The 25,597-nt window shown below is 52.7% G+C and overlaps 1 protein-coding gene across 5 annotated transcripts in view; it reads left to right on the top strand.

Moving 5' to 3' along the window:
* The window catches only part of SREBF2 (sterol regulatory element binding transcription factor 2), a 27,858-nt gene extending 2,261 nt beyond the window's left edge, over positions 1-25,597 (top strand). For 4 of the 5 annotated variants that reach the window (XM_015571938.1, XM_015571937.1, XM_015571936.1 and 1 more), the window contains 16 exons: positions 375-521; positions 2,075-2,296; positions 3,486-3,600; positions 3,796-3,995; positions 5,476-5,668; positions 6,436-6,617; positions 8,506-8,782; positions 10,193-10,362; positions 15,774-15,942; positions 17,309-17,426; positions 18,227-18,336; positions 21,182-21,314; positions 21,878-22,046; positions 23,106-23,291; positions 24,680-24,791; positions 25,261-25,597. In XM_015571938.1, the coding sequence (XP_015427424.1) occupies positions 375-521; positions 2,075-2,296; positions 3,486-3,600; positions 3,796-3,995; positions 5,476-5,668; positions 6,436-6,617; positions 8,506-8,782; positions 10,193-10,362; positions 15,774-15,942; positions 17,309-17,426; positions 18,227-18,336; positions 21,182-21,314; positions 21,878-22,046; positions 23,106-23,291; positions 24,680-24,791; positions 25,261-25,481 (2,724 nt within the window). In that variant the 3' untranslated portion in view covers positions 25,482-25,597. The remainder of the gene's footprint in view (positions 1-374; positions 522-2,074; positions 2,297-3,485; positions 3,601-3,795; positions 3,996-5,475; positions 5,669-6,435; positions 6,618-8,505; positions 8,783-10,192; positions 10,363-15,773; positions 15,943-17,308; positions 17,427-18,226; positions 18,337-21,181; positions 21,315-21,877; positions 22,047-23,105; positions 23,292-24,679; positions 24,792-25,260) is intronic. The other variant, XM_015571935.1, reaches the window with a different exon arrangement.

The raw sequence follows: 25,597 nt of genomic DNA, 5'->3' as shown, positions 1-25,597 counted from the left end.
CTGTGAGAATCAGCTGTGTCTGCAGTGGGAGAACTTCTGTGCTGGAGACACCCTTATGGGGCAAGACTTGCTTCAGTGGGGCTTTGGTGCTCACTGCGTCTGCCCCCTGAGTATGTCCCTTATGGATTTGAGGAGTTGTAATCTGATGGTCCCACTCTGTCCCCTGCGAGGCCTCTGGCACTGCTCTCCTCTAAGCCTTTCGACCTTGGCACTCAGGACTCCCTTTCTCCTCCTTAACCCAGTAATGAAGCTGTATTCTGTTTCATGACAATTTTATTTTCTCTTTCTTTCCTGGAGTGTCTGTGCAGTTAGTAGCTAATGCAAAATAGACAAGTAATGCACCTCCCTCTTTCTTTTCTTCCTTCTCCATCCAGGTCCTGGTACAGCCTCAGATCATCAAGACAGATTCCCTTGTTCTGACCACACTGAAAACAGATGGCAGCCCTGTCATGGCCACAGTCCAGAACCCAGCCCTCACCGCCCTCACCACCCCCATTCAGACAGCCGCCCTGCAAGTACCAGTAAGAGCCACCTCCACACCCCACACCCCTCTCGCCCTCTCCCTTCTGCCTCCTTTCTGGGAGGGGTTAGCCTCTGTGTGAGTAGGTACAGGAGCCATTCGCCTCTCAGGCCCTGCTGAGGGAGGTTGGACCCTAGACCCACTAGGCAGGGAGGGCTCCAAGGTGAGGGACATGGAAGGCATCCGTCCTTCAGTTGTAGGGTTTCAGCCACTTTGAGCATCTTAGCAAGAGAGTCTGACAGAGTCAAAGGTGGTCAGGATTTGAAAGCAAGCTTTATTCATAAAAGCCAAGAACTGGAAGCAACCCAAATGCCCGTCCAAAAAGAACTATTGATACATGAGTTCGTGACTGAACCTCATGCTGTATGTTGAGCAAAAGATGCCTTCAAGAAAGAGCTCGTGCTAATGACTCCACTTATGTGAAGTTCAGGGAGAGTCGGAGCAGATCACAGGAGGAAGGGGCGGGCGTTACTGGGAAGAGGCATGAGGGAACTTTTAGGGCAGCGGTTCTCAACCTGTAGGTCGCGGCCCCTTTGGGGGTTGAACGACCCTTTTCACAGGAGTCGCCTAAGACCATCAGAAAACACATATATAATTACACATTGTTTTTGTGGTTAATCACTATGCTTTAATTATGTTCAATTTATAACAATGAAAATACATCCTGCATATCAGATATTTACATTACAATTTGTAACAGTAGCAACATTACAGTTATGAAGTAGCAACGAAAATAATTTTATGGTTGGGGGTCACCACAACATAAGGAACTGTATTAAAGGGTCGCAGCATTAGGAAGGTTGAGAACCACTGTTTTGTTTTGATCTGGGTTATCATACATAACAATTGAAGCTGTACACTTAAAATGTGTGTTTCTTATTATTATGTGCAAATTATTTCTTGGTAACTAATGAAGTTGAGCAGCTTTCTATTTGTGCCTTGGTCATTTGGATATTTGAGGCCATTTATTGGACAAAATAAAACTAAATTAGTAAAAATAGAAACAGGAGAAAGAAGATTTGAGGGGGTAAACAGGGAGCCCCTATGATTGGCCTATTTATTTAATAAATTGGCTCTGATGAGAGTGTCAGTCCTACCCTTGAGCTTTTTGATAGCCAGACTGTATAAGGAAAGGCAGTAAGTTGCTTAACTGTCATGTGACGGGGGACACGTGTCTTATCCTGGGAGAAGGTTTCCCCTGGGGCCAGAGCGATGTGCTGTATGTGAGCTCAACTCAGGAATGGTTAATGGTTTGACAGCAAAGCAGAAATCATATGACTTGTTCCTGGACCCCCTAGATCCAAGGATAAGACACGTTTATCCGCTTTGATCCTGTTGAAGTGTTTTTATGGACAGTGATTCTGAAAGAGGCATAGCTACTGAGGTACCATCGCTCCTCAGGCTGCTTGGGGCCTGACAACCCAGAAAGGGTCTTAGGCCACAGGAAGCATTGCCGGGTGATGGCACATGGACAGGCTACAGGTTTGTCTTGTGAGGTTGCTTTACTCAGACTAACCGAGGGGGAATTCTGCCCTGTGTCTGTGCCTGTTCTAGACCCTGGTGGGCAGCAGTGGGACCATTCTGACCACAATGCCTGTGATGATGGGGCAAGAGAAAGTGCCCATTAAGCAGGTACCCGGGGGAGTCAAGCAGCTTGAACCCCCCAAAGAAGGAGAAAGACGGACGACACACAACATCATTGAGAAGCGGTATCGCTCCTCCATCAATGACAAAATCATCGAGTTGAAGGACTTGGTCATGGGGACAGATGCCAAGGTAGGTGCCAAGCAAATGGTGTTTCGTGCCCTTCCATCTCCCCTCTACATGTTGTTGCCTCGGAAATTTAGGAATCTACAGGCCCACGATGAGTGAATGCAAATTGGGTGCTTTCTTATGAAAGCATGTAGGGTTTTTAAGATGACAGAATGTTAGTCAGCATAAGGGGACGGCCGGGGGTTGGTAAGCAGTGCTCTTCCTGGACCTTTGACTCTGCTCTGCAGTGATCGTGGGCCCCAGAGTCACAGGCAGAGAAGCACCTGCCACTCACTGGGGGCCAGGCACACAGCTGTGTACCTTGACATCAGCTGATGGCATTGCTGTCCTATGTTTAATTGTGCTCAGGGCGGCTAGCAGTATTTTTACCTGCTAGGGATGAGAGAAACTGGAATTGGGTCTGGGATCAACAGTAAATAGAAGAAATTGATCTTTTATATATTTCTAATGTTGCAATGAATGTATCTCTGGCACATAGACTTATTTGATTATTTTCACTTCTATTTTTTAAAGAAAATTTGAGCCCTAGCCGGTTTGGCTCAGTGAATAGAGCATCAGCCTGTGGACTGAAGAGTCCCAGGTTTGATCCCTGTCAAGGGCACATGCCCAGGTCCAGGTTGCAGGCTCGATTCCCCAGTGGGGGGTGTGCAGGAGGCAGCCAATCAATGATTCTCTCTCATCATTGATGTTTCTTTCTCTCCTTCCCTCTCCTTTCCTCTCTGAAATCAATAAAAATATTTTTTTTAAAAAAATTGATTTCCCTTTGTAGCCTACAAATCTGAAAGGTACCTAATATACCTTTACTTAAAATAACCATCCAATAGTGTTCTGGTTTTTTGTCATTTGTTTTCTTTTAAGTTTTTTTTTTTATGTCGGTATTATTATAGGAAGTTGTCATACAGCTAAAAGTATTTTTCGAGTGTCTATGTGCCAGGCTGGGAGCTAAGCTCTTTCTGTGTATTATCTCATTTAGCCCTCACTGCAAGCCTATGATTTATATAATCATCATTATCCCCTTTATAAGGAGGGGAAAGCGCACCTTGTCCTGATAGCAGAGCTAATCAGTGGGGGAGCCAGCACCTGAACTCAGCCCTCCCGCTCCAGAGCCGTGCTGTCACTCCACCAGCTCGGGGCCTCTGCCCTCCTCACTGCAGCCTGCGCTCTGCCACTGTTCTCACCCATCCCCTTCTAGATGCACAAGTCTGGCGTTTTGAGGAAGGCCATCGACTACATCAAATACTTGCAGCAGGTCAATCACAAACTGCGCCAGGAGAACATGGTGCTGAAGCTGGCGAGTCAGAAGAACAGTGAGTGTGCTCATTGAGAGAACAGCTGTAGGCGAGGTTGCAGGAGAAGTCCTGTGCCAGGTGCCCGGGAGGGCCCGTTGATGCGGAAGAGGTGCCTCCGGGGGTGGAGCAGGAGTGGGGCCATCCCCCTCATCTAGCCCAGCCCAGCCCCTTGCCCAGCCCAGGTGGGGCTCTATAGAACAGCCCGTTTGCCAGGTCGGGTTTTCTTTGCAGAGCTCCTGAAGGGCATCGACCTAGGCAGCCTCGTGGACAGTGATGTGGACCTGAAGATGGATGACTTCAATCAGAATGTGCTTCTGATGTCCCCTCCGGCCTCTGACTCGGGGTCCCCGGCCGGCTTCTCCCCCTACTCCATCGACTCTGAGCCCGGAAGCCCTCTGTTAGATGAGGCAAAGGTATGAGCTTTCGAAACCTTCCAACCTCTGGATCTCTCCCATCTCTCCAAAGTTAATAGTGGGTGGGGAGTGGAGGGACACAGACAGGTACCTGGGCTGGGACGGAGCAGGAATTCTATGAAATTAGCCAGCTTTTGGAGAATAAAGAAAGAGAAAACTGACACGCAGTGTGGGGGGACGACACAGTCGGGGTCTTTAAGTGGTTCGGCGTAGTCTGCTTGAACCGGTCTTTGCTGAAACGGCCCATCAGAGAGGAATGAGGGCCAGATCCAGAGCGGAAACAGCAGCTGTCATGCGGGCGTGAGGCATTGCTAGAGGCGCCTCATTACTTCCCTGCCGTAATGGGCCTGGCAAGACCACTTTGTGAGGTTCATCAGCTGCTTTAGGATGAGGCTGCCTCTGGGCCCTCGTCCAGAAATGATTACAGTTGTGCAGTCTAACAAATAGCTTCAAACCAGGGCCCTTTCATAGACCAAGAAAGCCCCCAGCAACTGCTGTTTAATGGGATTGGTTAAAAGAAGCCCGAGCCTAGCGCTTGGTCTTCCTGGGAACCCGTGGCAGCCACTGGGTCTGCACCGTGTGCTGACGATGGCGCTTTCTGACTCTGAGAACACAGTTCCCTGCCAAGATCCGTTTCAAACTTCGCATAGTATCACATACTTCATCTTATTAAGGAAGCTCTATTTTTTAAATGTTTTATAAATGTGATTCTGTTTGATAACAAAAGGCCATATGATGTATACATGAAATTAGTTACGTATCTCAACATAAGAAATTTTCAAATGACTTTAAAATATTGAAATGAGTGGCATGGTACATGCACATTGGGAGTTGAGAGATTCGACCCAGCCTCCCTCCCTTTCTGGGGGTGCCAGGTGGGCCAGGCCTCTGCCTCCAGTTCTCCTTCTGTAAAATGGGGAAGGGAAAAAGGCAACGTTGTGGTTTCAAAATAGGCAAGCTCCTGTACCTAGATCCATGCTGAAGTATTATCTGTAACCAACGCTATTGCAGTATAACTTATGTGTGATAAAGTGCACCTATTTCACAATATTGCACGGTATTCCCAGATATACACACTATGACACCATAATCAAGATGCAGAACATTTTCATCACCCACGAAGCTCTTTGTACAGGTAGTTCACACCCCTCTCCAGCTCGGGCGGCTCCGAGCTCTGCCATTTGACTAGTCTTGCCTGCTGTGGACCTACACAGGAACCGCCGTGCAGTGCTCTGTTGAGAGAGCTCTTTTTGAAAAGCACAGCTCATCTGCCTTCTGTCTTTAGAACATGCTGTTGCGCAGGTGGCAAGAGGGCAAGTGCCGGAGGGTTGAGCGGCAGCTTCCTCCTGGCTTTACTCCTGTCTGGCTCAGTGGTCTTGAATGTAAATCTCACAACCTGATTCTGATCCACATAAAAGTAAAATGCTGTGAAAACCCAGGCAGCACTCATTCACTCTAACCTCGTGGCCCTGTGTTGAAGGTCAAAGATGAGCCGGACTCTCCTCCCATGGCGCTGGGCATGGTGGACCGCTCTCGAATCCTGCTGTGTTTCCTCACCTTCCTGTGCCTGTCCTTTAACCCCCTGACCACCCTGCTGCGGTGGGGAGGGGCCCACGACCCTGACCTGCACCCATCCTCGGGCTCTGGCCGCAGCGTGCTGTCACTGGAGTCAGGTGGGTGGAGGCCCCCTTGTGCCACCGCATGAGTGGGCTGTTGTGGGGCAGAGTGCTCGCCTGCTCACCAGGTCCCAGCGGGCTTCGGCGGTGAATCTCGGCTGCTTGCTTCTGGTAGGGGCTGGCATAAGTTACTGGCAATTTGCAAGTAGCAGCAAACCTGAGTTCAGTCAGAAAGAGCAGAACAAACTGGGAGCCCACACTGCTCCAATTCCCCAGGCACAGGATTGGGAGGAGGCCTATTAAAAACATATATTTTTATTGATTTCAGATAGGAAGGGAGAGAGAAACATCAATGATGAGAGAGAATCATTGATCAGCTGCCTCCTGCACGTCCCTTACTGGGGATCAAGCCCACAACTCAGGCATGTGTGGGAAGTCCATGACCTCCTGGTTCATAGGTCAGTGCTCAGCCATGGAGCCACAATGGCCGGACCGGGGGAGGCGAGGTAGGGGGGCTACTTGAATAAGGACGTGGTGTTTTTCCTAAGTCATGAAACGAGTGGCCTAACCCCCTTGGCTAACTAAGATTTTTGTGGCGCTCAACTCCATAGTGACAGGGATTACAAGGTTGCTGTTTAGGCTCTAGAATTGTCTCATATTTTCCTATTGTGTGGAGCATTGCTATCCTAAGCACTGAGACACTGTTAATAATGAAGCGGTCTTGTTAGCTGCCCAAAGACAATGCTAGGGGCCAGGCAGGCGCCCTGCAGCCCAGGGCTGCTCCAGGGCCTTCCTTGCAGCCTGACTGAGGTGCTGCTCTCTAGGTTCTGGGGGCTGGTTTGACTGGATGATGCCAACGCTCCTCTTGTGGCTGGTCAATGGAGTGATTGTCCTGAGCGTCTTTGTGAAGCTGCTGGTCCATGGGGAGCCAGTGATCCGGCCACATTCGCGCTCCTCCGTCACCTTCTGGAGGCACCGGAAGCAGGCAGACCTGGACCTGGCCAGGGTGAGTTCCACCCTTCTTCCCCTTCCCCCGGGCTGAGCCAGTAACTTAGCAATTTGTATGAATACCCCAGTGAACACGTCCTGTGGCAGGTGCTCGCAGGGGAAGGTGGCCCGGGTGTTGAGAGGACGAAGGGACCCTGCCCCTGACTGTCACACAGTGGAGCAGAGGCACGTATGCATAAATAGTTCCACGGACACGAGATGACAGGAAGACTAAAGTGCTGTGGGAGTTTGGGGCAGAGGCGTCTGGCTGAGGAATCTGGGGCTTGAGCAGAGCGGTCAAGCGCAGGAAGGACCGGCTAGCCAGAGAGGAAGGCATGCCTCCATGGACATTTGGGGACCTGCAAGTGGATGGGTGTACCTGGAGCGTAGGGCATGTCAGGAGAGAAGCTGAGGCTGGGAGGTCTTCGACTAGTAACTGTTTGGGGCTTTTCCCCCCAGTTCTGTGGAGAACCAGGAAGATTTCTAGCAGGAAAATTAGCTGAAAGTTTTGTTTTGAAATCAGCACAAGAGCGTTTATAGGCAGGATTCTGGGGAACTCAGCCCTGAGGGAAGAGGTAAACATCCCTGTCTTGGGAAGCCCAGGAACCAGAGCAGAAAGCCTCGGCCTGTGCCTCCGTGGCTCCCGGGACACGGCTATGGTGCCGTGGGCCCTCCCCCTGCAGTGGGGCTCTTCCCGGAGAACAGAACCCAGGATGTGTGTCCTGGAGGCAGGTGCTGTCTGTGCGTAGAATGCGACTGGCGGCTGGGTGAAGGGTGGGTTAGAGGAGGGCGACACATGCACAGGAGCAGGTAGGGAGAGTGGCAAGGACCTGAAGTGAAAGGAGAGGCATGTCGAGGAATTTCACATGTAACATGGAAAGGAAGTGACAGTGACATGGACTCAAAGATGGGGCTCCAAGCCGCGATGTTGGGAAGTGCCGTGAGAGGGCCCTGTGGCCACGGGGCTGAGGCCGGTCGGACAGAGTGTGTCGGAAGCTCTGCACCTGCTGGGAGGGTGCCTGCGAGAGTGGGAAGAACCAAAGTCTGAGCCTTGAGAACAGCCAACTTTCCTGGGGAAGTCAGGGAAGAGGAGCCATGGGCACAAGGAAAGGCACCTCCTTTAGAATCTGTAAATGCAGGGGCTTCTTCTGGCTGGAAAGCTGCCATCGCCACCTTAGAGATTGTCACTCTTGGAGCACTGTCACCCACTTTCCCTGTGATAGCTCTGGTCCTGTAGTGAGGCAGGAAGACAAGCATGGGTTTCCTACTCACTGCATGACGTGGGAAAGGACAGGAGAGGTTACCTCAGTTTCCCAAGATGGGAGCCTGAGTCTTCGAACCGCCAGTGTCAAGAAAACAGCGAGAAAGCAGGCTTCAGTTCAGGACCATAGACGCTCTGAGGTTGGCAGAGTAGTTCATCCCCATCCTTCGTTAGAGTGGTTCAGCTGGGGATTTGCTAAAACTGTGGTTCTCTGGTTCGGTGGGTCTGGGAGGGTGGGAGTAGGACAGACAGAATTTGCCTAACAAGGTCCCAGGGGCTGATGCTGCTGGTCTTTAGGGACCACACTTTGAGAACCTAAAAGATAACATGAGTCATCATCTAAACCCATGTTGTCATCTTATGTATAAAAGTACTGTGGGAAACTCTGAAGATTATTTGCTCAAAGATAGAACACAGTTCAATCTCAATTTAGTAAAAATATCAGTAGTCATTCTTTCTATGGGATAAGATTACAAATGATTTCCTTTTTTTCTGATTTTTTAGCTTTCTGAATTTTCCCAGATTTTTTTCAGTGAGCATGTATCACCCTGATAACCTGGAGAATGAAAGGAGAGCGGGAAATGTTATTAAAACCAAAAGGCCACAGTAAGACCTGTGAACGTGACCCCTTCTTGCTGCTTTCTAGGGGGATTTTGCGGCGGCTGCTGCCAACCTACAAACCTGCCTGTCGGTGTTGGGCCGGGCGCTGCCCACCTCCCGCCTAGACCTGGCCTGCAGCCTCTCCTGGAACGTGATCCGCTACAGCCTGCAGAAGCTGCGCCTGGTGCGCTGGCTGCTCAAGAAGGTCTTCCAGTGCCGGCGCGCCACCCCGGCCACCGCAGCGGGCCTGGTGGACGAGGCCAAGGCCAGTGCCCGGGACGCCGCCCTGGCCTACCACAGGCTACACCAGCTGCACATCACAGGTGAGCACCACGCCGTGCCCTGCGCTATCTCCACCCTCGCTTGGTTTGCCAGTGTCCCGCCTCAGTCGCCGCCCCTTGTACACTGCTCTGTTAGATGGTTGGACAGACCTCCCGCCCGCAGCCACAGCTGTGAGGATGCTCAGTACCGTAGGGCATCAGTTTAAGGCACACACATTTTTTCTCATTATCATCTCCAATTGGGGCTGTGTCCTCTACACAGTGGCATGCCATGTGCCATGGTTGTGTTGGCAGTGTTTTTTCCTTAGTGGTACCTAAATTAATGGGGAAACTTAAAAGTGATGGTATCTTAGATTCAATGAAATATGGTCATTTATTTCACGCAACAAACTCCTGTTGTAACAGAGAGCCAGGCAGGCAGGTCAGCAAGTGGATGGCAGCTCAGTGTGGTGGAGGGAGCAGACAGATCGGGCTCCGTGGAGGTGGGTACTTGTCGGGAAGGGTTTCAGGAAAGGCTTCCCGCAAAGTCTTGGCTTTGCATAGAAGGATGCATAGCGTTTACCAGCTCTGCAGTGCTCTGGGCCAGGCGCTGTGCAAGGCTCTGACTGAGGAGACAGAGGTAACTGAAACACAGACCCCACACTGCCCAGCGCCCTCCCTCCCTCAGAGGAGAAAACGCAGTGGGACCGACTCCTAACACCTATGCAGAATGAGGTATGGGGGCTGAGCTCTCTCTACTCCGATAAAAAGAGCGGTCCAGTGGGAAGAATGCAGGGCTGGGTGAGATTGGGAGACCTGCTTGGCCACCGTCTGGACCTTTGACATGGGCCCACTCTGAGGCTCAGCTTTCCCCCTACTGCTTGCCCTGGCCACCTCCCAATCCTGTGAAAGCCTGAGCCTTGCCGGACCCTCATGCCTTTGCGAGGTCACTTCAGCCCCTGACTTCAAGGTTCCCCCAGATGAGCTGTCAGCCCTCATAGAGGAGGGCGTATCAGCCTTTCCTGGCCGTCCAGCTGCTAACCTAAGATGTGTCTGCCATCATTGCTCAGTTTTGTGTTTCTTTCTCAAAAGGGTGCATAGTTATATACCGTGGGGTCTGTTTAAGGGAAAATAAATTCAAATCCGGTGATTTCAGGTTCTTCATGGCCTCTCACAAGGCGGGGAAACACAGGCTGCAGCACAGAGCATGGCGGCACTGCTGAGTTTTGGAAGGTGTTACATGTGCCCGTCTGAGTCCTCTGCAGGCCCCCTTACACAGAACATGGGCATGACAGGCATTTTTGCGTCCCCTCTGTGAGGTGGAAAGAAACCTGCAGCTACTAAGTTGCAGGGCCCAGCACGCCATCAGGACTGTCTGGTCACAGAGTTCATGTACTTTCTTGTCTGTTTCTGCTGTGACTGTGCTGGGAAAGCAGGAAAAGCTCGGCTTGGTGTCTGTTTCTGCCTCCACAGGGAAGCTCCCTGCGGGATCTGCCTGTTCAGACGTCCACATGGCTTTGTGTGCTGTGAACCTGGCGGAATGTGCAGAGGAGAAAATCCCGCCCAGCACGCTGGTGGAGATCCACCTGACTGCGGCCATGGGGCTCAAGACCCGGTGTGGAGGCAAGCTGGGCTTCCTGGCGGTGAGTTCCCTTCTGCCAGCCTTCCATCTTCCCTGGGCATCTTCCCCAGCCAGGAGCTAAGATGCAAAAGTAGCTGTGGGCCCTGCCCCTGGGTGCTGACCGCCTAGAGGGGTCATTCCATAGGTGCTTAGAGCAGTGAGCAAAGCAGACCAAAATGCCCCCCTCGTGGCGCTTACCTGCATGAGCAGGACAATTTGGTGCCAGGCGATAAGATTGATTCGGTGTATAGAGTGACCCATATTTGGGAGTTAACATGGACTCTTCTGCCTTTCAAGTGGTGGTAAAAATTCTTGCAATCTTCTGGTCATGTCTTCTGGATCATTTATTTGCTCAAAAGGTACTTTGTGTTGGTCACGGCTCTGTGGATCCAGAAATGGAAGCTGGTGCAGGTCTGCAGGGAGCCCAGGCCAGGCCCTGGGTGGGAGCTGTGGTCATCAGGCGCCTCCAGTGTCTGGGGTGGATCCAGCCTTGGGAATTCGCAGGCCCTGCTATCAGCTGGCTCCCAGGCCTCCTCTTACTCCCGCAGACAGGCATGCTGTACCAGTGCCCACTTTGGGCAGGCTGCGGGGCAGTCCGCTCTGTTTAAAGCGGGGTGCTCACATCTCCGTTGGTGTTTGTACCTCAGTAAAGGCACTGAGGAGCTGAGTGTTCACTCAGCAGACGTCACTGAGCCCCTGCTCTGGGCCAGGCACTTGTATGTAGTTGTGGATTGTCCCCTCTCCGTGCTTTATAGTATTCCATTGTCGGGAGGGACTTGTAGATGGACTTTTGAGTTGTTTCCTGGTTTTGGTTATTTAAATAGTGAGTGCTGCTGTGAATGTCCCCGTTCCTCTCTGAGGGAGCACGGGACTGCATCTCTAGGAATGGCATTGCTGGGCCAGAGGCTCAACTTTAGTAGATGCTGCCGAACAGTTTTCCCCAGTGGCTGTGCCGACTTCCACTCCACCAACAACGTCCAGTTGTTCTGCATCCTCGCCCAGAAACATGACTGTGTCGGTTTTGGTTTTGTAGCCCTTCTGCTGGTATCTCCTGGTGGTTTTCATTTGAATTTCCCAGCTGATTAATGATGAGACCTTTTCATTGGCCATTTCGATGGTTTGTTGACTATTTGGGTAGTCTCTTTTGAGAAAACCCAGTCAGGTCTTTTCCCTGTTTTTGATTGGGGAGTCTGTCTTTTTATGGATCTGAGGAGATCTTTGTAATCTGGCTGCAATCCTTGTTGGATGTGTGCCTTGTGTGTGTCTTCTCCAATCTAGGGCTGCCTGTTCTCTCCCTTAGTGCTGTCGATGAATGAGCACAAGTTCTTAATGTTCATGAAATCGAGATATGAGTCTTTCCCTTTACAGTTCGGCGTTTTACGTCCTGTTTAATGAATCTGTCCTACCTAAAGTCCTGAAGGTAGTCTCCTGTATTAGCTGCTGGATGCTTTAGTTCGTACTTTTCACACCGAGGCCCATCTCCCCCTGAAATTTATTTTTGTATGAATTTAAGGTAGGGGGTTGCAAGATCTACTTTTTTTCCATATGGATATGTCCCTGTCCCAGATCTGTTCTTCAAATAGCTGTCCTTTCCTGCTGTGCCGAGGCCCCTTTTCCTAAATCAAGGGCTCGTGTGATGGGTCTGCTCTGGATGCTCTAGGACAGTGGTCGGCAAACTGGCTCGCAAGCCACAGGTGGCTCTTTGGCCCCTTGAGTGTGGCTCTTCCTAAGCCTTAGGAGCACCCTAATTAAGTTAATAACAATGTACCTACCTATATAGTTTATGTTTAAAAAATTTGGCTCTCAAAAGAAATTTCCATCATTGTACTGTTGATATTTGACTCTGTTGACTAATGAGTTTGCCGACCACTGCTCTAGTATGTTCCAGTGCCCTCACCCCACACTCCGTAATGGCCGAGTCTTACATGTCTTGACATCTGGAAACGTCAGACCTCTGGCGTTAGTGATTAGTGTTGGCTCTTCACCTTCCCATATACATTTTGAGATCATCTCGGCATCGCAGCTCCTACTGGGGTTCCTATCTTTCTTATTGCTAAGATGCAGCTGTCCTTTAAAGGGAATAAGAGAGCCTATTTGTGGGAGACGAGTGTGGCAGCTAGGGGTCGGGAAAATAGTTCCCTTGAAACTGGCCCTGCCCATGAGCTCCCCACCCCCTGCCTCCCAGAAAATACTTGGTATGTCTGACTAGCAGCAAACGGTTTGATGTGTCTTTCCTCAGAATTTTCTTTCTGTATATACTAACATGTGTGCGCTATAATTTATTTAAAATAACCATATAAGAAATCTGTTTTGCCACTTGATTCTTTTCAACCTAACGGTAAGTCTTGGGCCTCCTCTGTCACCTTCGTCTGCAGAGGCACATGGCCCCAGCACGTGTTTGTACCATTGTTGTTTGAGCCAGTTCCTACTGAGGGCCGTCAGCAGCAGCGTCAGAAGCAGTGCTGCGGGGAGTGTCCGCTCGCACTGCCTGCACCCACTTCAGGTTGCATCTCTAGAAAGCAGTGATGTTGGGTCAGAGGGTATAAATACTACACCACGAATGGTGTTGACATTTTGCGGTTTTCGAGAAGGTGAGGAGAGGGGAGGACCTGACCCTCTGGGCAAGTAACTGCCCCTTTCATCCGCTTGCTTATTTGGGGACGGGATAGATTAAAGAGGCCTAGACAGTACTTTCTTAATGAGGAAGAAGCTTTGGATTCAGTTGAACATATTTAGCAAGTGAGTGAGGCTTTGGCGGCAAGCAGAGGCCTCTGGAAATGGTTTAGGCCTGAGGTCTCCTTTCTTCCTCAGTTCATAGCACCCGTTGTGTCTGTAGTTTTTTCGTGTTTTGTCTGGGCTAACAGAAATGCCTAATAATTCTGTGGTTGGTTAGTTAGATACAAATATCTTACAGATATTTATGTTTTAATTTAGTAGCTATTAAAAAATAATACACAAAATTGAAAGGAGAAATTTTTTGTTAACCATAGTTACTTACCAGTGGGCTGTGTGTGTCTGTTGGCACCGCACACCTTCTTAGACTTCACAGTCAGATCGGATGCCACCACCTTCATTTCTTGTTGTACATCTTCTTTCACTCAGCACTTGCTTTTTATTACAACCCCCAGAAATTCGGCTTCGCAAAGATGTGACATCACCAAGGAAGGCCGTGCGATCTCGCGTTGAGATTGAACTACCTCCATCTCATGCCGAGCATTGCTGTGTTTACCTCAAAAATGTACCATCCAGTTCAGCATGCACTTCACATGCTGTGTGTTGTTTTTCGATGAAGCTTTCTTTTCACTCATCATCTCCAACAAGTGCAGTTCTAGCCAGCCGCTGGAAAATGAGAGTATAAATGTGGACAGGGAGAAAGTCCTTGGCCTTCTCTGTAAAAGGATTGGGGAAGCAGGAGAAAACAAAGGCTGGCAATAAACTGTGCCAGCCATTCCTATGAACTCATTAACATTAACTCATTTCACTGTCGCAACCATGCCATGAGTTCACTGTGGTGCTTTAGGGTGCCCTTGGCACACTATTTGAGAACCATAAGGTCACAGCCTGGAGTTGGACTGGCCCTCAGGTTATAAACAGTTCTGAGTGTCCTGCCTCCGCTGCTGGGTTTGGCAATTAGCAGATGAGTTATAGGGAGGAGGCTCCTAGGCCCTGGCTTGAGTAAGCTCTGGTGTCTATAAAATTTAGGGAAATTGTCATAGGGTGATAATGCTAAGAAAATTAAAAGAGCAATAGAAGTTATTTTCTCAATTTCCCTTCTGGAAGCCATCCTATGGATGACTATTACCCAGGATTTATATTTCTTATTAATTCAAACCACTAAACGGAAACTTCTCCTCCACCCCAACTGAGATTTGTTGTAACTAAGGTTTTTCTTTTCTTTTTAGGGAATTCAGCTTTAAAATGTATTTTAACGTAATGATTTCTAAATGGCTTCTCTGGGCTCCTCTTTCAATGCAACCCCAACAGGCTTATTTCTGCTTCTGCTGGTGGGTGACATTTGGTCCATGTCCTCAGTTTCCCCTGAGCAGCCATCCGGCAGGTACTCTCGGGAGACACTGGACAATTGGAGAGTTTCCAGCTGTTAGAAGGTTCTCCAACTTCAGGGTCCCTGGCATTGCCGCCGGCCCACCCCCAGCCTCCCTGGGAGCCTCGGCGGCTGCTCCGAGCACTGCCATTCCAAGCTCGGGTCCAAGCTCAGGTTGAGCAACCGCTCTCCTGAGGGTCAGGAGAAGGTCTGGGGATCCCTTTGCATTTGCTCTTCAGGACCCTTTTCCAGGCACGTGGTCAGAGAAGAGGAGGAAAGGCCATAGTGCCACCAGCCCGTGGTGAGAGCTTGAAGCAAACGCCCACCTGGCCTCCTGAGTGCCGTGATAATATTCGAGTGTGTCTGTAGAGCAATTTGGCCGGGTCATTTTCTCTCGGATGCAAGCGGCTGTCTCCAGACTCCCATGGAGAGGAGCTGTCTCCTCAGCCGTGTTCCTTGAGTGGCGCATTGGCGATGCTATTTCTGATCCTGACATTCAGGTCTTCTGAAGCCGCTATATTAGCTGATGGCTACTTAGAGCCCAGGAAAGGTCAGAACCATCAGACTGAGCCAGACAAGGAGACAGCTGCTCCGCTCATGGTGGGGGCCAGGGTAGAAGTGTGACATGCGGGTCTGTGGGCTGGCCCGGTGCCCTCTGTGGGCTCCTGAGCTCCCTGTGCATTGTACTCCCCCCCTTCCCACCCCCCCTTCTGCCTTCTGTGCTCATTCAGGTCGGCCTATATCAGGTGGCTTTATGGGTTAGAGATCATGGGTTTTAGACTGAAGATATCCTCACTTAGAAAACAGCAACCCTAGCCCCGTGGTTCAGTTGGTTGGGTGTCATCCTGTGACCCAAAGGTCAACGGTTCGATTCCCATTCAGGGCACATGCCCAGGGTTGCAGGCTCCATCCCCGGTGCGGGGAGTGCAGGAGACAGTCGATCGATGTTTTGCTCTCCACATCCTTGTTTCTCTCTCTCTCTCTCTCTCTCTCTCTCTCTCTCTCTCTTTCTCACACTCACTCTCTCTCCCTCCCCCTCCCCCTCCTCTCTCTCTAAAAGTCAATAAAAATATTTTTTTTAAAAAAAACATAAATGACAGAACTTCTGAAACCAAGGATAGACAGCATTGCCCCTGCGGTTCTTGTTGCTGGGGCCGTGACGTCATTACCCTGCAGGCAGAGGAGAGGCCCAAGGGGCTGGGCTGCTGGCTCTTGAATTGCCCAGCAAGGAGGCTTTCAAAGTCTTCTTGGTCTTTCCTTAAAGGCGGGCCACTGGGCCACTGGCCCTAGTTTCAGAGGTGGCATTTACTTTCAGGGTCCCAGCCCTGCCCTTGCTCTTTCCCCAGCCCACCGCCACCCCGGTGTCACACGTGGTCCTTGTCCTTCCACAGAGCTACTTCCTCAGTCGAGCCCAGAGTCTGTGTGGCCCCGAGCGCAATGCTGTCCCCGACTCGCTGCGCTGGCTCTGCCACCCCCTTGGCCAGAAGTTTTTCATGGAGCGGAGCTGGTCAGTAAAGTCAGCTGCCAAGGAGAGTCTGTACTGTGCCCAGAGGAACCCAGGTGAGAACCCTTGCAGCCACTGTGAACTGGAGAAAGACAAGACCCACCAGCACGGTGAGGTGACTGTGCCCCGGACATGTGGGGACACAGGATGTTCCAGTCTCATTTTCCCCGAAGCTTAGTGAGGTTATGAGCCTGGTCAGCAGCTAAGCTGGGTTTGCAGCTTCTGACAGCCCAAGCCCTTGCTCCGTACATCAATCAGACGTTGTTGCCCTTGTTCTGGGCTCTTTGGCGACACGGGGACGTATGGAGTGCTGTTTGCTGGCCTAGGTCCCACTGGAAAGCAGACAGACTTATATGGAGCCATTAGGGAACAGTAGGTGACAGGCGTCATCACGTGCTCAGAGGGTGCAGGGACAGGGCTCCAGGCGTCGGGAGACGCTCGCTCACTGTCCCTGGTGTTTGACAGTGATTGGAGTCGACCTGCCAGGCCTCGGAGTGGCAGGGGCTGCATGGGTTGACTCAGACTTGAGTGGCCAGTGGCTTTCTGCTCTCTGTGCTGGTCCCCTCTTTACACTGGGGGTGTGGGGAGAGGGGCATTTCCACAGGGACAGGTGTGTGTGTGTGAAACATTTTGGAGAGGAGGAGCGTCCACTATCTTGTAAAAAAAAAAATAACTTCACTACTCAATATGAGAACCAAAAAGTAAAGACGAAAGCAGAAGCCAACCTACATCTCTCAGCCCCTCCCCCCATCTGCTTTGTGCACACCTGGCCTTTCACTGGCTTTCTTACCTTTCGCAGGCTCTGGATCTAGGCCTTGTCACCTGGCATGTGTTCATAAGTGTCCTGCCTCCTTGTTCTTGTCAGGTTTAGGCTCACACATGTGTGTGAGGGGAGGGGAGGGGAGGGGCTGGTGATGCCCTGCTTTGGGCCTGCCTGGGGGCTTCCAGCTCTCAGTCAGCTGTTGCAAGTGTTGCAGGGCCCCTTATTGATTAATCAGCGCAGCCAAACCGTCGCTGGCCCCAGGTCCTGACAAGGCTGTGGAAAGCAGGAGCAGGGTCTTCCTTGTCGTTTCAAGGCAGCGGTCGCCTCCTTTTCCTCCTCAGTGGCTTCCTCCTGAGCCTCGGGGAGAACAGTGGCCTCTGAGACTTGGGGCAGCCATCTGCCTTCCCATTTTCTGTTTTCTGACAAGGCTTGCAGCCACTGGCCTTGAACAGAAGTACTGAGCTCATTGCCAAGGCAACACACACACATGCACCTGCCGCCGCACACATACACACACACGTACACACAACCCACCCACAACCATGCATGGGATAGCTATATCTTGAGTTCCTCTCCTGACCCTGTTTTCTATGTAAAGACAAAATGGGCTCATGGATAAAAACCCATTTAACCCTTCTCCTGGGCTTCCTTTTCTCCAGCCGACCCCGTGGCCCAGGTCCACCAGGCCTTCTGCAGGAACCTGCTGGAGCGAGCGGTGGAGTCCTTGGTGAAGCCTCAGGCCAAGACGAAGGCCGGAGACCAGGAGGAAGAGAGCTGGTAATGTCCGCACGTCGGCCCCACCGTGGCTGTCTGTCCGGGAAGCTCCAGGGCAGCTGTGAGGCCCGAGCTCCTGGAGGAAACGGGCCCTCACGTCGGGCCTGTAGGAAATGGAATTCCTCCTTTGTATGCATTCCTCCAACTTGGCCGCTGCCCTTCGCGCCCAGACTGAGTGTGTCCCTTTCCCCTTTCCTTTCCCCCACCCTCAGCGGAGGAGTCAGCTCTCGGAGCAGGTTGGGATGTGGTTTCCTTCGGGTGGGGAGGGCTGCCCGGTTAGGGGAGAGGAATGGAATGCGGAGAGCTCAGCAGAGGCAGCCGCCCCTGGCCGACATCTTGGGGATTCAGATCTTTACTGAAAGTTCTTAATGCTTTCATAGTTCATAGGCACAGCCTTTTCCTCGCGGGGTAGATCATTCTCGTACAAGGAAGGCCCAGGTCCTGACTGAAATGCCCCTGAGTGGGAAGGGGAGGGCATTTCTGCCCCAGAGATTAGAAAAGTTCTGGGAGGTGGTGCCATTTGAATTGGGCCTTGAGGGGAGGAGTCGGGTTTGGGGGCCAGGAAGGAAAGAAAGCCCAGCCCGACTGGCAGGCAGAGTGGAGCCGGTGTCAGTAACATGAGAAGAAGGAAGGCCTGTGGAGAGCGAGTGGCGTAGGCGCAGGGCTCAGGCTGTGCCTGGCATGGAGGAGAAGGGGCCAGAAACGGTCACTGGGTCTCAGAGCTGGAGGACGGACCAGCCAGGCTGCTAGTGTGGTCCTCGTGTTCATTCTGATGGACGTGGGGCTCTTTCTTTTCGTCCTAGTGAGTTCTCCAGTGCCCTCGAGTACCTGAAATTGCTTAATTCCTTTGTGGACTCTGTGGGGATCGTGACTCCGCCCTTCTCCTGCAGCTCCGTGCTCAAGTCCGCCCTTGGTAAGCATCTTGCAGGGTGGCTTCCCGGGCCTGGGTTGCTTAACCATCCCAGCCTCCCCAGGTAGTTGTGAGTGCACACCCTCAAGTCTTTTGGATCTGAGGTTTGTATCTACAGCTCCCCCAAAGCCCTCCCCACAGTTACCCCTGCTGGCAGCATTCTGGGGTCAGGAAATAATGATTCTCCTAGAAGTGACACGTGAATGTCTTCCCTGTGTCCTGGCCGGCAGGACATGTCAGCAACCTTCTCTAACACCCAGAACAGGACAGGCAGCAAGTGGTCCAGGGCCCAGGGGCTGGTGGGGACTCACCTTTCAGACACCTAGTCCCCCACCTCACCCCAGGCTGCCTTGGGTCTGACACTCTCTGATGAAGAGACCTTTCTGTACTGCTCCAGCTCCCCATGGCCTTGGGTGACACAGGGCAATCGCTGACTGAGTTGGCACCAGGACATTCCTTGTTTCTGTCTCTGAAATGCCAGCGGGATGATGGCACATCAGCTGCCACCTCCTGGGCTTCTGAGGCTGCTGGAAGAAAGGGGGTGAAAGAAGGATCACAGAAAACTGGCTGCCCTAGGGCAACTGCTGACCTCATGGCCTGTCTTTATTTCAGAGTTTAGAACACGCACTTAGGCCTTTTATTTTACATGTCTATTCCACTGGCATCTTGAAATCACTGGTATCATAAATTTGTAGCTGAGAAAACTAAGCCTCAGAGGAAACTACTTAAAAGGTTCTAACGCAGTGGTTCTCACCCTCTGGCCCTTTGAATACAGTTCCTCATGTTGTGACCCAACCATAAAATTATTTTTGTTGCTACTTCATAACTGTAATGTTGCTACTGTTATGAATCATAATGTAAATATCTGATATGCAGGATGGTCTTAGGTGACCCCTGTGAAAGGGTCATTTGACCGCCAAAGGGGTCGCGACCCACAGGTTGAGAACCGCTGTTCTAACATGTGCCCAGCCAGTGTTGCTTAGTGGTTGAGCATCCACCTATGAACCAGGAGGTCACACTTTGATCCCAGTCAGAGTACATGCCTTGGTTGGGGGCTTGATCCCCAGTAGGGGATGTGCAGGAGGCAACCAATCAACAATTTTCTCTTATCATTGATGTTTCTATCTCTCTCTCCCTCTCCTTTCCTCTCTGAAATTAATAAAAAATATATATACTAGAGGCCCGGTGCATGAAAATTTGTGCACTGTGGAGGGGGAGGTCCCTCAGCCAGGTCTGCACCCTCTCGCAGTCCAAGAGTCCTTGGGGGATGTCCCACTGATGGCTTAGGCCCGCTCCCCTCAGACATCCCTGTGGGAGCGCATTGATCACCAGGGGGCAGCTGTGGCCCTGCCCCCCATTGCCCCTCTGCCATCGTCGTCGCCACCCCCAGTACCTCCATCACCGTCCCCTCCCTCTGTCCACTGGCACCTGCCTTGGCTGGCTTGGCGCCGCCCACTTGCTGGCCCCGCCCCCTGCTTGCCGGTCATTCCACCGTTCAGTCAATTTGCATATTAGGCTTTTATTATATAGGATTTCTTTTTAAAAGGTTCTAACATGATCCTGTTCCTACAGGTACTTTGGAAACACCATTTGTCATGGCTGGCCATTCAGATGTTTCCAGCTCTTTATTTACAAATAATGCTACATCTTTGTTAAACTTTTTTTCTCAATTTTAGATCAATGTCTTTGTGATAAATTGCCCAAATGGGATTATCAGGTTAATAGGAGTGAACATTTTTAAGACTCTTGATACATATTGCCAAAAGGTGCTGGTGATGCTTGCACCAGAATGTGTGAGGGCAGCCCTGACTGGTGTGGCTCAGTTGGCTGAGCGTCATCCCATACCTGGGTTGTGGGCTCAAGTCCCAGTAGGGCTGTGCAGGAGGTAGTTGATCAATGTTTCTATCCCTCTCTCTCCATCTCCCTCCCTCCCTCTCTCTCTAAAATCAATAAAACATTTTTAAAAAGAAAAGAAATGTGAGAGTGCAACAGAGGCCCCGGGCCCATCACCGGAAAGTAAAGATGGCACGTGCCAGCCCTGGCTGGTGTCGCTCAGTGGCTAGAGGTCAGCCGGAGCACCAGAGGTTTCAGGTTCAATTCCTGGCCAATTCCTGTTGCAGGTTTGATCCCCAGCCCCAGTCAGGGCACGAGTGGGAGGCAACCCATTGATGTGTCTCTCCTGCATCAATGTTTCTCTCTTTCTCCCTTCCACTCTCTAAAATTCAATGAGGAAAATATCGGGTGAAAATTAACAACAACAAAAAGAATGGCACAGGGGCCTGCAAGTCCCAAGCATGGCCGGCAGTCGGCAGCGACACCTGGCCAGGGACTGCATTCCAAAAAAGCTATATAATTTATTTTTTTGGAAAAAGAAACTTTATTCAGTTATTTTGAACCACAATGATAAATTTCTGTGATGTGTATATGGTGTGGGTGGAGGGCAGCTGAAATTTCTTAGACTTGACAGGCTTGGTAAATCTGATTGTAAATTTTAATTTACCATAGACCAAAAGAAAGAAAATTACGACAAAGTCATGAACAGAGAAAACAGGAAACAATGAAATGTTTTTAAAATCAAGGTCTGGCTTCTAAGGATATGATGACTAGCTTTTCATTTGTTTCATTCGTGTATTAATAATGTCTTGGTTGTATAAAAAATATTTTTTGAGTCTGTAGGCTACTTACTTTGCTGTGGCCCAGATTGGTGTTTAGTACATGGATAAAATCAGTCTGTGCTTAAAAAAAGAAAGAGTGGCACATGCCACGTGGGGACGAGGTGCCTCCAGCAAGCTGAGAGTCACAGGTCGCTGTGGGTGATGGAGGGACATTTGGTACCATCCTCTCTCAGGTCCAGACGTCGTCTGTCGTTGGTGGACTTCTGCCATCACTATGGCCATCAGCTGGCTCCAGGGAGACGACACGGCTGTACGTGCTCATTTTACCGAAGTAGAGCGTGTCCCCAAGGCCCTGGAAGTGACCGAGTGAGTAAGCCCCTGTGACCACTTCTCCAGGCTCGCTTGTCTGGGTTAGCGGGAGGGAGTAGGTCTGGGTTGCCATCAGGGTGAAGGGTCAGGCAGTCTGGGGACCAAATGACAGATGGAGAGCTAGTGAGAGGGAGGATGAGGCTGCTTCTCTATCTGGAACCTTCTCCCTAGAAAGCCACTCATCTTGCTCCCCCAGTTCACTCAGGTCTCTGCTCAAATATCCCCTTTCCAGAGAGGCTGTCCTTGACTGCTCTTCATCCATGCCCTCTGATCCCTCTGCGCGGCCTTTCTTCATGGCCCTTGCAGCACCCTCCGTTGTGCTTCCCGCGTTTATTTCCCGTGTTTATTGTCCGGCTCCCTCGCTACAAGGGGAGTGCTGGAAGGAGGTGCTGTAGGTGGCAGCCACCCTCGCTCAGCTGCCGCTCCAGATCTGGAGCTGGGGCCCTAGAATCCCTGTGGCAGCATTTGAGTCAACAGACCTACATGTCATGGCAGTTTGGGGTGCGGTGGTCACCTGTTCGGGCTCCCCCTCACGCTCCCTCCTTCCTCTCGCCGCCCAGGAGCCCCCTGGTGAAGGCCGTCCTCCACACCTGCAGAGCCATGCACGCCTCGCTCCCTGGGAAGGCAGACGTGCAGCAGAGTGCCCTCTGCCACTGCGAGAGGGCCAGCGGTCACCTGTGGAGCAGCCTCAATGTCAGTGGGGCCACCTGCGACCCCACCCTCAATCACGTGAGTGGGGGCTTACTGGCTCCTCTGGAGGTGCCTCCTGTAGTGCAGCTGGTCAAGAGCCAGAGGCTAGGCAAGCAGCGTCCTGCCCCAAAACAGCTTGTTGGCCCAGGTGGGCTCCCTGCTTAGTCCTGGGGGCAGGCATGCTCCACCTGTACCTTTCCTTCTGGCCGGGACTCTGCGTTTGCTCCAGGCAGCTTGCACAACCCCACGTCCCTGCAGGCCAGCTTTGGAGCGGCCCCCACCCCTCCCTTGCACACAGCACGCTGAGCGCCCCGGCCGCATCCTCCTGGCGGGCAGCTGTGGTGCATTGTAGTTGCATTGCATGTTCTGGTGGCACCCATGCAATGTTTCCACAGTGCATCACGGAGGCCTGCCCAGCCCTCGAGAGACTCCCACCTGGACAGGGCCATCCCCGCAGGGACGTGCGGGAGCGGGGAGGGAGGCGTGCACACAGCTGGACGTGCAGCGTTGTGGGAGGAGCATGGTTTCGCTCCAGAGGGAGGGACGAGGTATGCCCTGGAGGGTCAGACTCTGAGCCCCTCGTAGGAGTTGGTCCGCGGCAAGCAGGCTGACACTTCTGGCTAGGGGTTGCCAGTGGTCCACAACATTGGGTGAACCCAGGACAGATGCCAGCCCTACGGGACAGGCATTGTGCAGAATGGGCCCCAGACCAAAGGCCTGTGGGGGGCCACACCTCCTTTGTGTCTTTCATCTGCTGGTCTTCAGGAGAGAACCAGTCTCTGCTGAGTTTGGGGAAGGAGAGAGGCTGCCAGCACCCTTGGGGCTATGTTTCTGGGTGGCAGCTCTGGGTGGGAGAATGGGCCCCGAAGAGGGAGACCCCATCCAGCCTCACAGCTCTCAGAATCAGTGCCAGGTGACTGCGCCGCCCATCGGTGCTCCCTGAGCTGACCCCTCAGAGCCGCCGGGTTTTGTTTGAGGGTGGCCTTCTCCTGGAGCTGCCGGGGGTTGGGCTGGGAAGGACCTGGTAAGTGCTGGGACCTCTACTCCAGCAATAGACCCATCACCCATCTCCTCCCCTGTGGCCCACCCACCCTGCAGGTGGTCCAGCTGCTGATCTCTGACCTGCTCCTGTCGCTGCGGACAGCACTCTGGCAGAAGCAGGCAGGAGCCAGCCAGGCCCTGGGCGAGACCTACCACGCGTCTGGTGCTGAGCTGGCTGGCTTCCAGCGGGACCTGGGCAGCCTGCGCAGGCTGGCACACAGTTTCTGCCCAGCCTACCGCAAGGTGAGACCCAGCTACCTGGTGGAGGAGGGCAGATTGGGGCCCCCAGGGCCCAGCACAGCACCAGCATGGGGTCAAGGAGTTGGTCCTTGGGGGTCACCCAGCTGCCTGTCAAGCACTGGTTTGGGTGCCGAGGGTTGAGCACCTGCTGTGTGCCTGGCCCTGGAGTGTGGTGAGTAGGCCACACAGGCCACAGACAGGCTGGGGGGGCAGGGCTCCCGGCCCCATCTGGAGTGGGAAGGACATGAGGGGCTCTTTGTGGTCTTCCAGCTGGCGACAGTGACAGTCTCCTCAGAACTGCAGTTACTCCTTCTTCTGAGCCACTGGGTGCTTGGGTTCTGCTGCCTAAAGCTCCGCGTAGCATCCGCTCGCGATGGCCCCAGGGTCTGACCTGTCCCAGTTGTAGGCCTGGGCTTCCTGGACTCATATCATTCCCTTGAATGTTTTACTTGCACTGCTGATTAGAGTAATGCCATCTACGTAGTTTTGCCTGGATTATTTTCAAAAAGTTCAGGTGAGGAGGCCAGAGTATTAGTGAGGGGAAGGGCTCTGAGTGCGGCCGCCCTCACCCAAGGGTGCTGAGGGGCCTCACAAAGTTACACTGTGGCCACCGTGCAGCGAGCTAGGTAGGACACAGCAGGCAAACGCAATCATCAGAGAGCTACCTTCTGGAAACAGTAAGTGTGTCCCAAGGTTCGGCTGCCCTCTGGCCTGCTCAGGGCACAGCTGTCCTGAGGCCCCCCTTACAGCACCATTGCCATCCTGCCCCAGCCACACTGGGACCCTTCCGTGGCTCCCCACTGCCTCTGGGCAGCACCTGGGACCCCCACACACACTAAGATAGTGAGGCACAAAAGAGTTTAAGAAATTAGAGACCTAGGCCTGTCCTGCACCCCCAGCTCATGACTCATTTATAGAAGAGTTGCAGACTTCCACCTGGGAACCTTCTGGATGCGAAACAGGACCCTGGACCTCCTGGTACCAGCCCAGCTGTACCCCCAGGCCCCTCCTGTCCCTGTCTCACCTGTGCTATTGCAAGCTGGAGGCAGCCTCCACGGATTTCAGGCTTCACCAGTTACTTGTCTGCCAAGCCCAGAGGCAATGGCGCTGTCTTGGTCACTGGGAGCCTTTGCCTCTCTCACTCCTCTCGCTCTTGCCCTCACCCGCTGGCCTGTGCTGTGCCCCTTGTTCCTGCCACTCCTCCAGGTCTCTGGCTTGTATTGGGTCAGAGTGAGGACAACAAGGTTGCTCTCAAAGGGTGAGCAGGGCAAGGTCGTGTGCAGAGACGGGGTGTCATCAGGTGGCAGATGAGACGCTGCAGGGAATGGCACCTGTACCTACTGGGGCACAGACCAGAGAGGACCGAGGCTTCACTGTCCCTGCCTCCCTAGGTGTTCCTGCATGAGGCCACCGTGCGTCTGATGGCAGGAGCCAGCCCCACCCGCACTCACCAGCTGCTGGAGCACAGCCTGCGGCGGCGCACTGCACAGAGCATGAAGCACGGTGAGTCCAGCGCCCCAGCCCCAGCTGGGAGGCCTGGTGTGGGCCCTGCCTGAGCAGGGAGGCGCCCGCCCAGCACTGACCCAGCAGTGTCCTCAGGGGTGGTGTGTGGAGGAGAGAAGCCCAAAGCCTGACTTGGTGGGGTTGCCTCAGAGGGTTCCTGAAGGCACGTGGGGGTCGGGTGGCTGTGGGTCCGGCCTCAGGAGCAGGGAGGGGGCCTGGGGATGTCCCAGTGCAGGAGCCAGAGTGGCAGCATGGGCCCTGGAGCCAGACTCACGGCTCTTTCTTAGTGCCAATGATAATAGCCGAGTGATGCCGGCCAAGTTCATCTCATCTCGCCTGTAAACTAGGGACCCGCCTCCCTAGGCCGTGTGAGGATGAGGAAATGAGTCCGCATCAGGCCCTGGAGTAGCACCTGCATCTTAGTGGGCTGTCAGCGAGCAGCTCCAACATCTGTCCCTCGTTTTCACAGGAGAGGTGGACGCCTGGCCCGGCCAGCGAGAGCGGGCCACTGCCATCCTGCTGGCCTGCCGCCACCTTCCCCTCTCCTTCCTCTCCTCCCCGGGCCAGCGGGCAGTGCTGCTGGCTGAGGCCGCCCGCACCCTGGAGAAGGTGGGTGACCGGCGCTCCTCCAACGACTGCCAGCAGATGATCGTCAAGCTGGGGGGTGGCACCGCCATCGCCGCCTCCTGACCACTGGGCCCTGCCCACCTTGGCCCACTGCCTCTCTGTCTCTCAGCCTCCCTGTCTCTCCTCTATCTCTGTCTCTCCCTCCTCTTTCTCTCTCTCCTCTATCTCTCAATCTCTCC

This window comes from Myotis davidii, unplaced genomic scaffold, assembly GCF_000327345.1.
Source record: "Myotis davidii unplaced genomic scaffold, ASM32734v1 scaffold428, whole genome shotgun sequence".
NCBI classification, from domain to species: domain Eukaryota; kingdom Metazoa; phylum Chordata; class Mammalia; order Chiroptera; family Vespertilionidae; genus Myotis; species Myotis davidii.
Note: the sequence above shows the minus strand (reverse complement) of the source record. Positions and strands in the feature narration are given on the sequence as shown.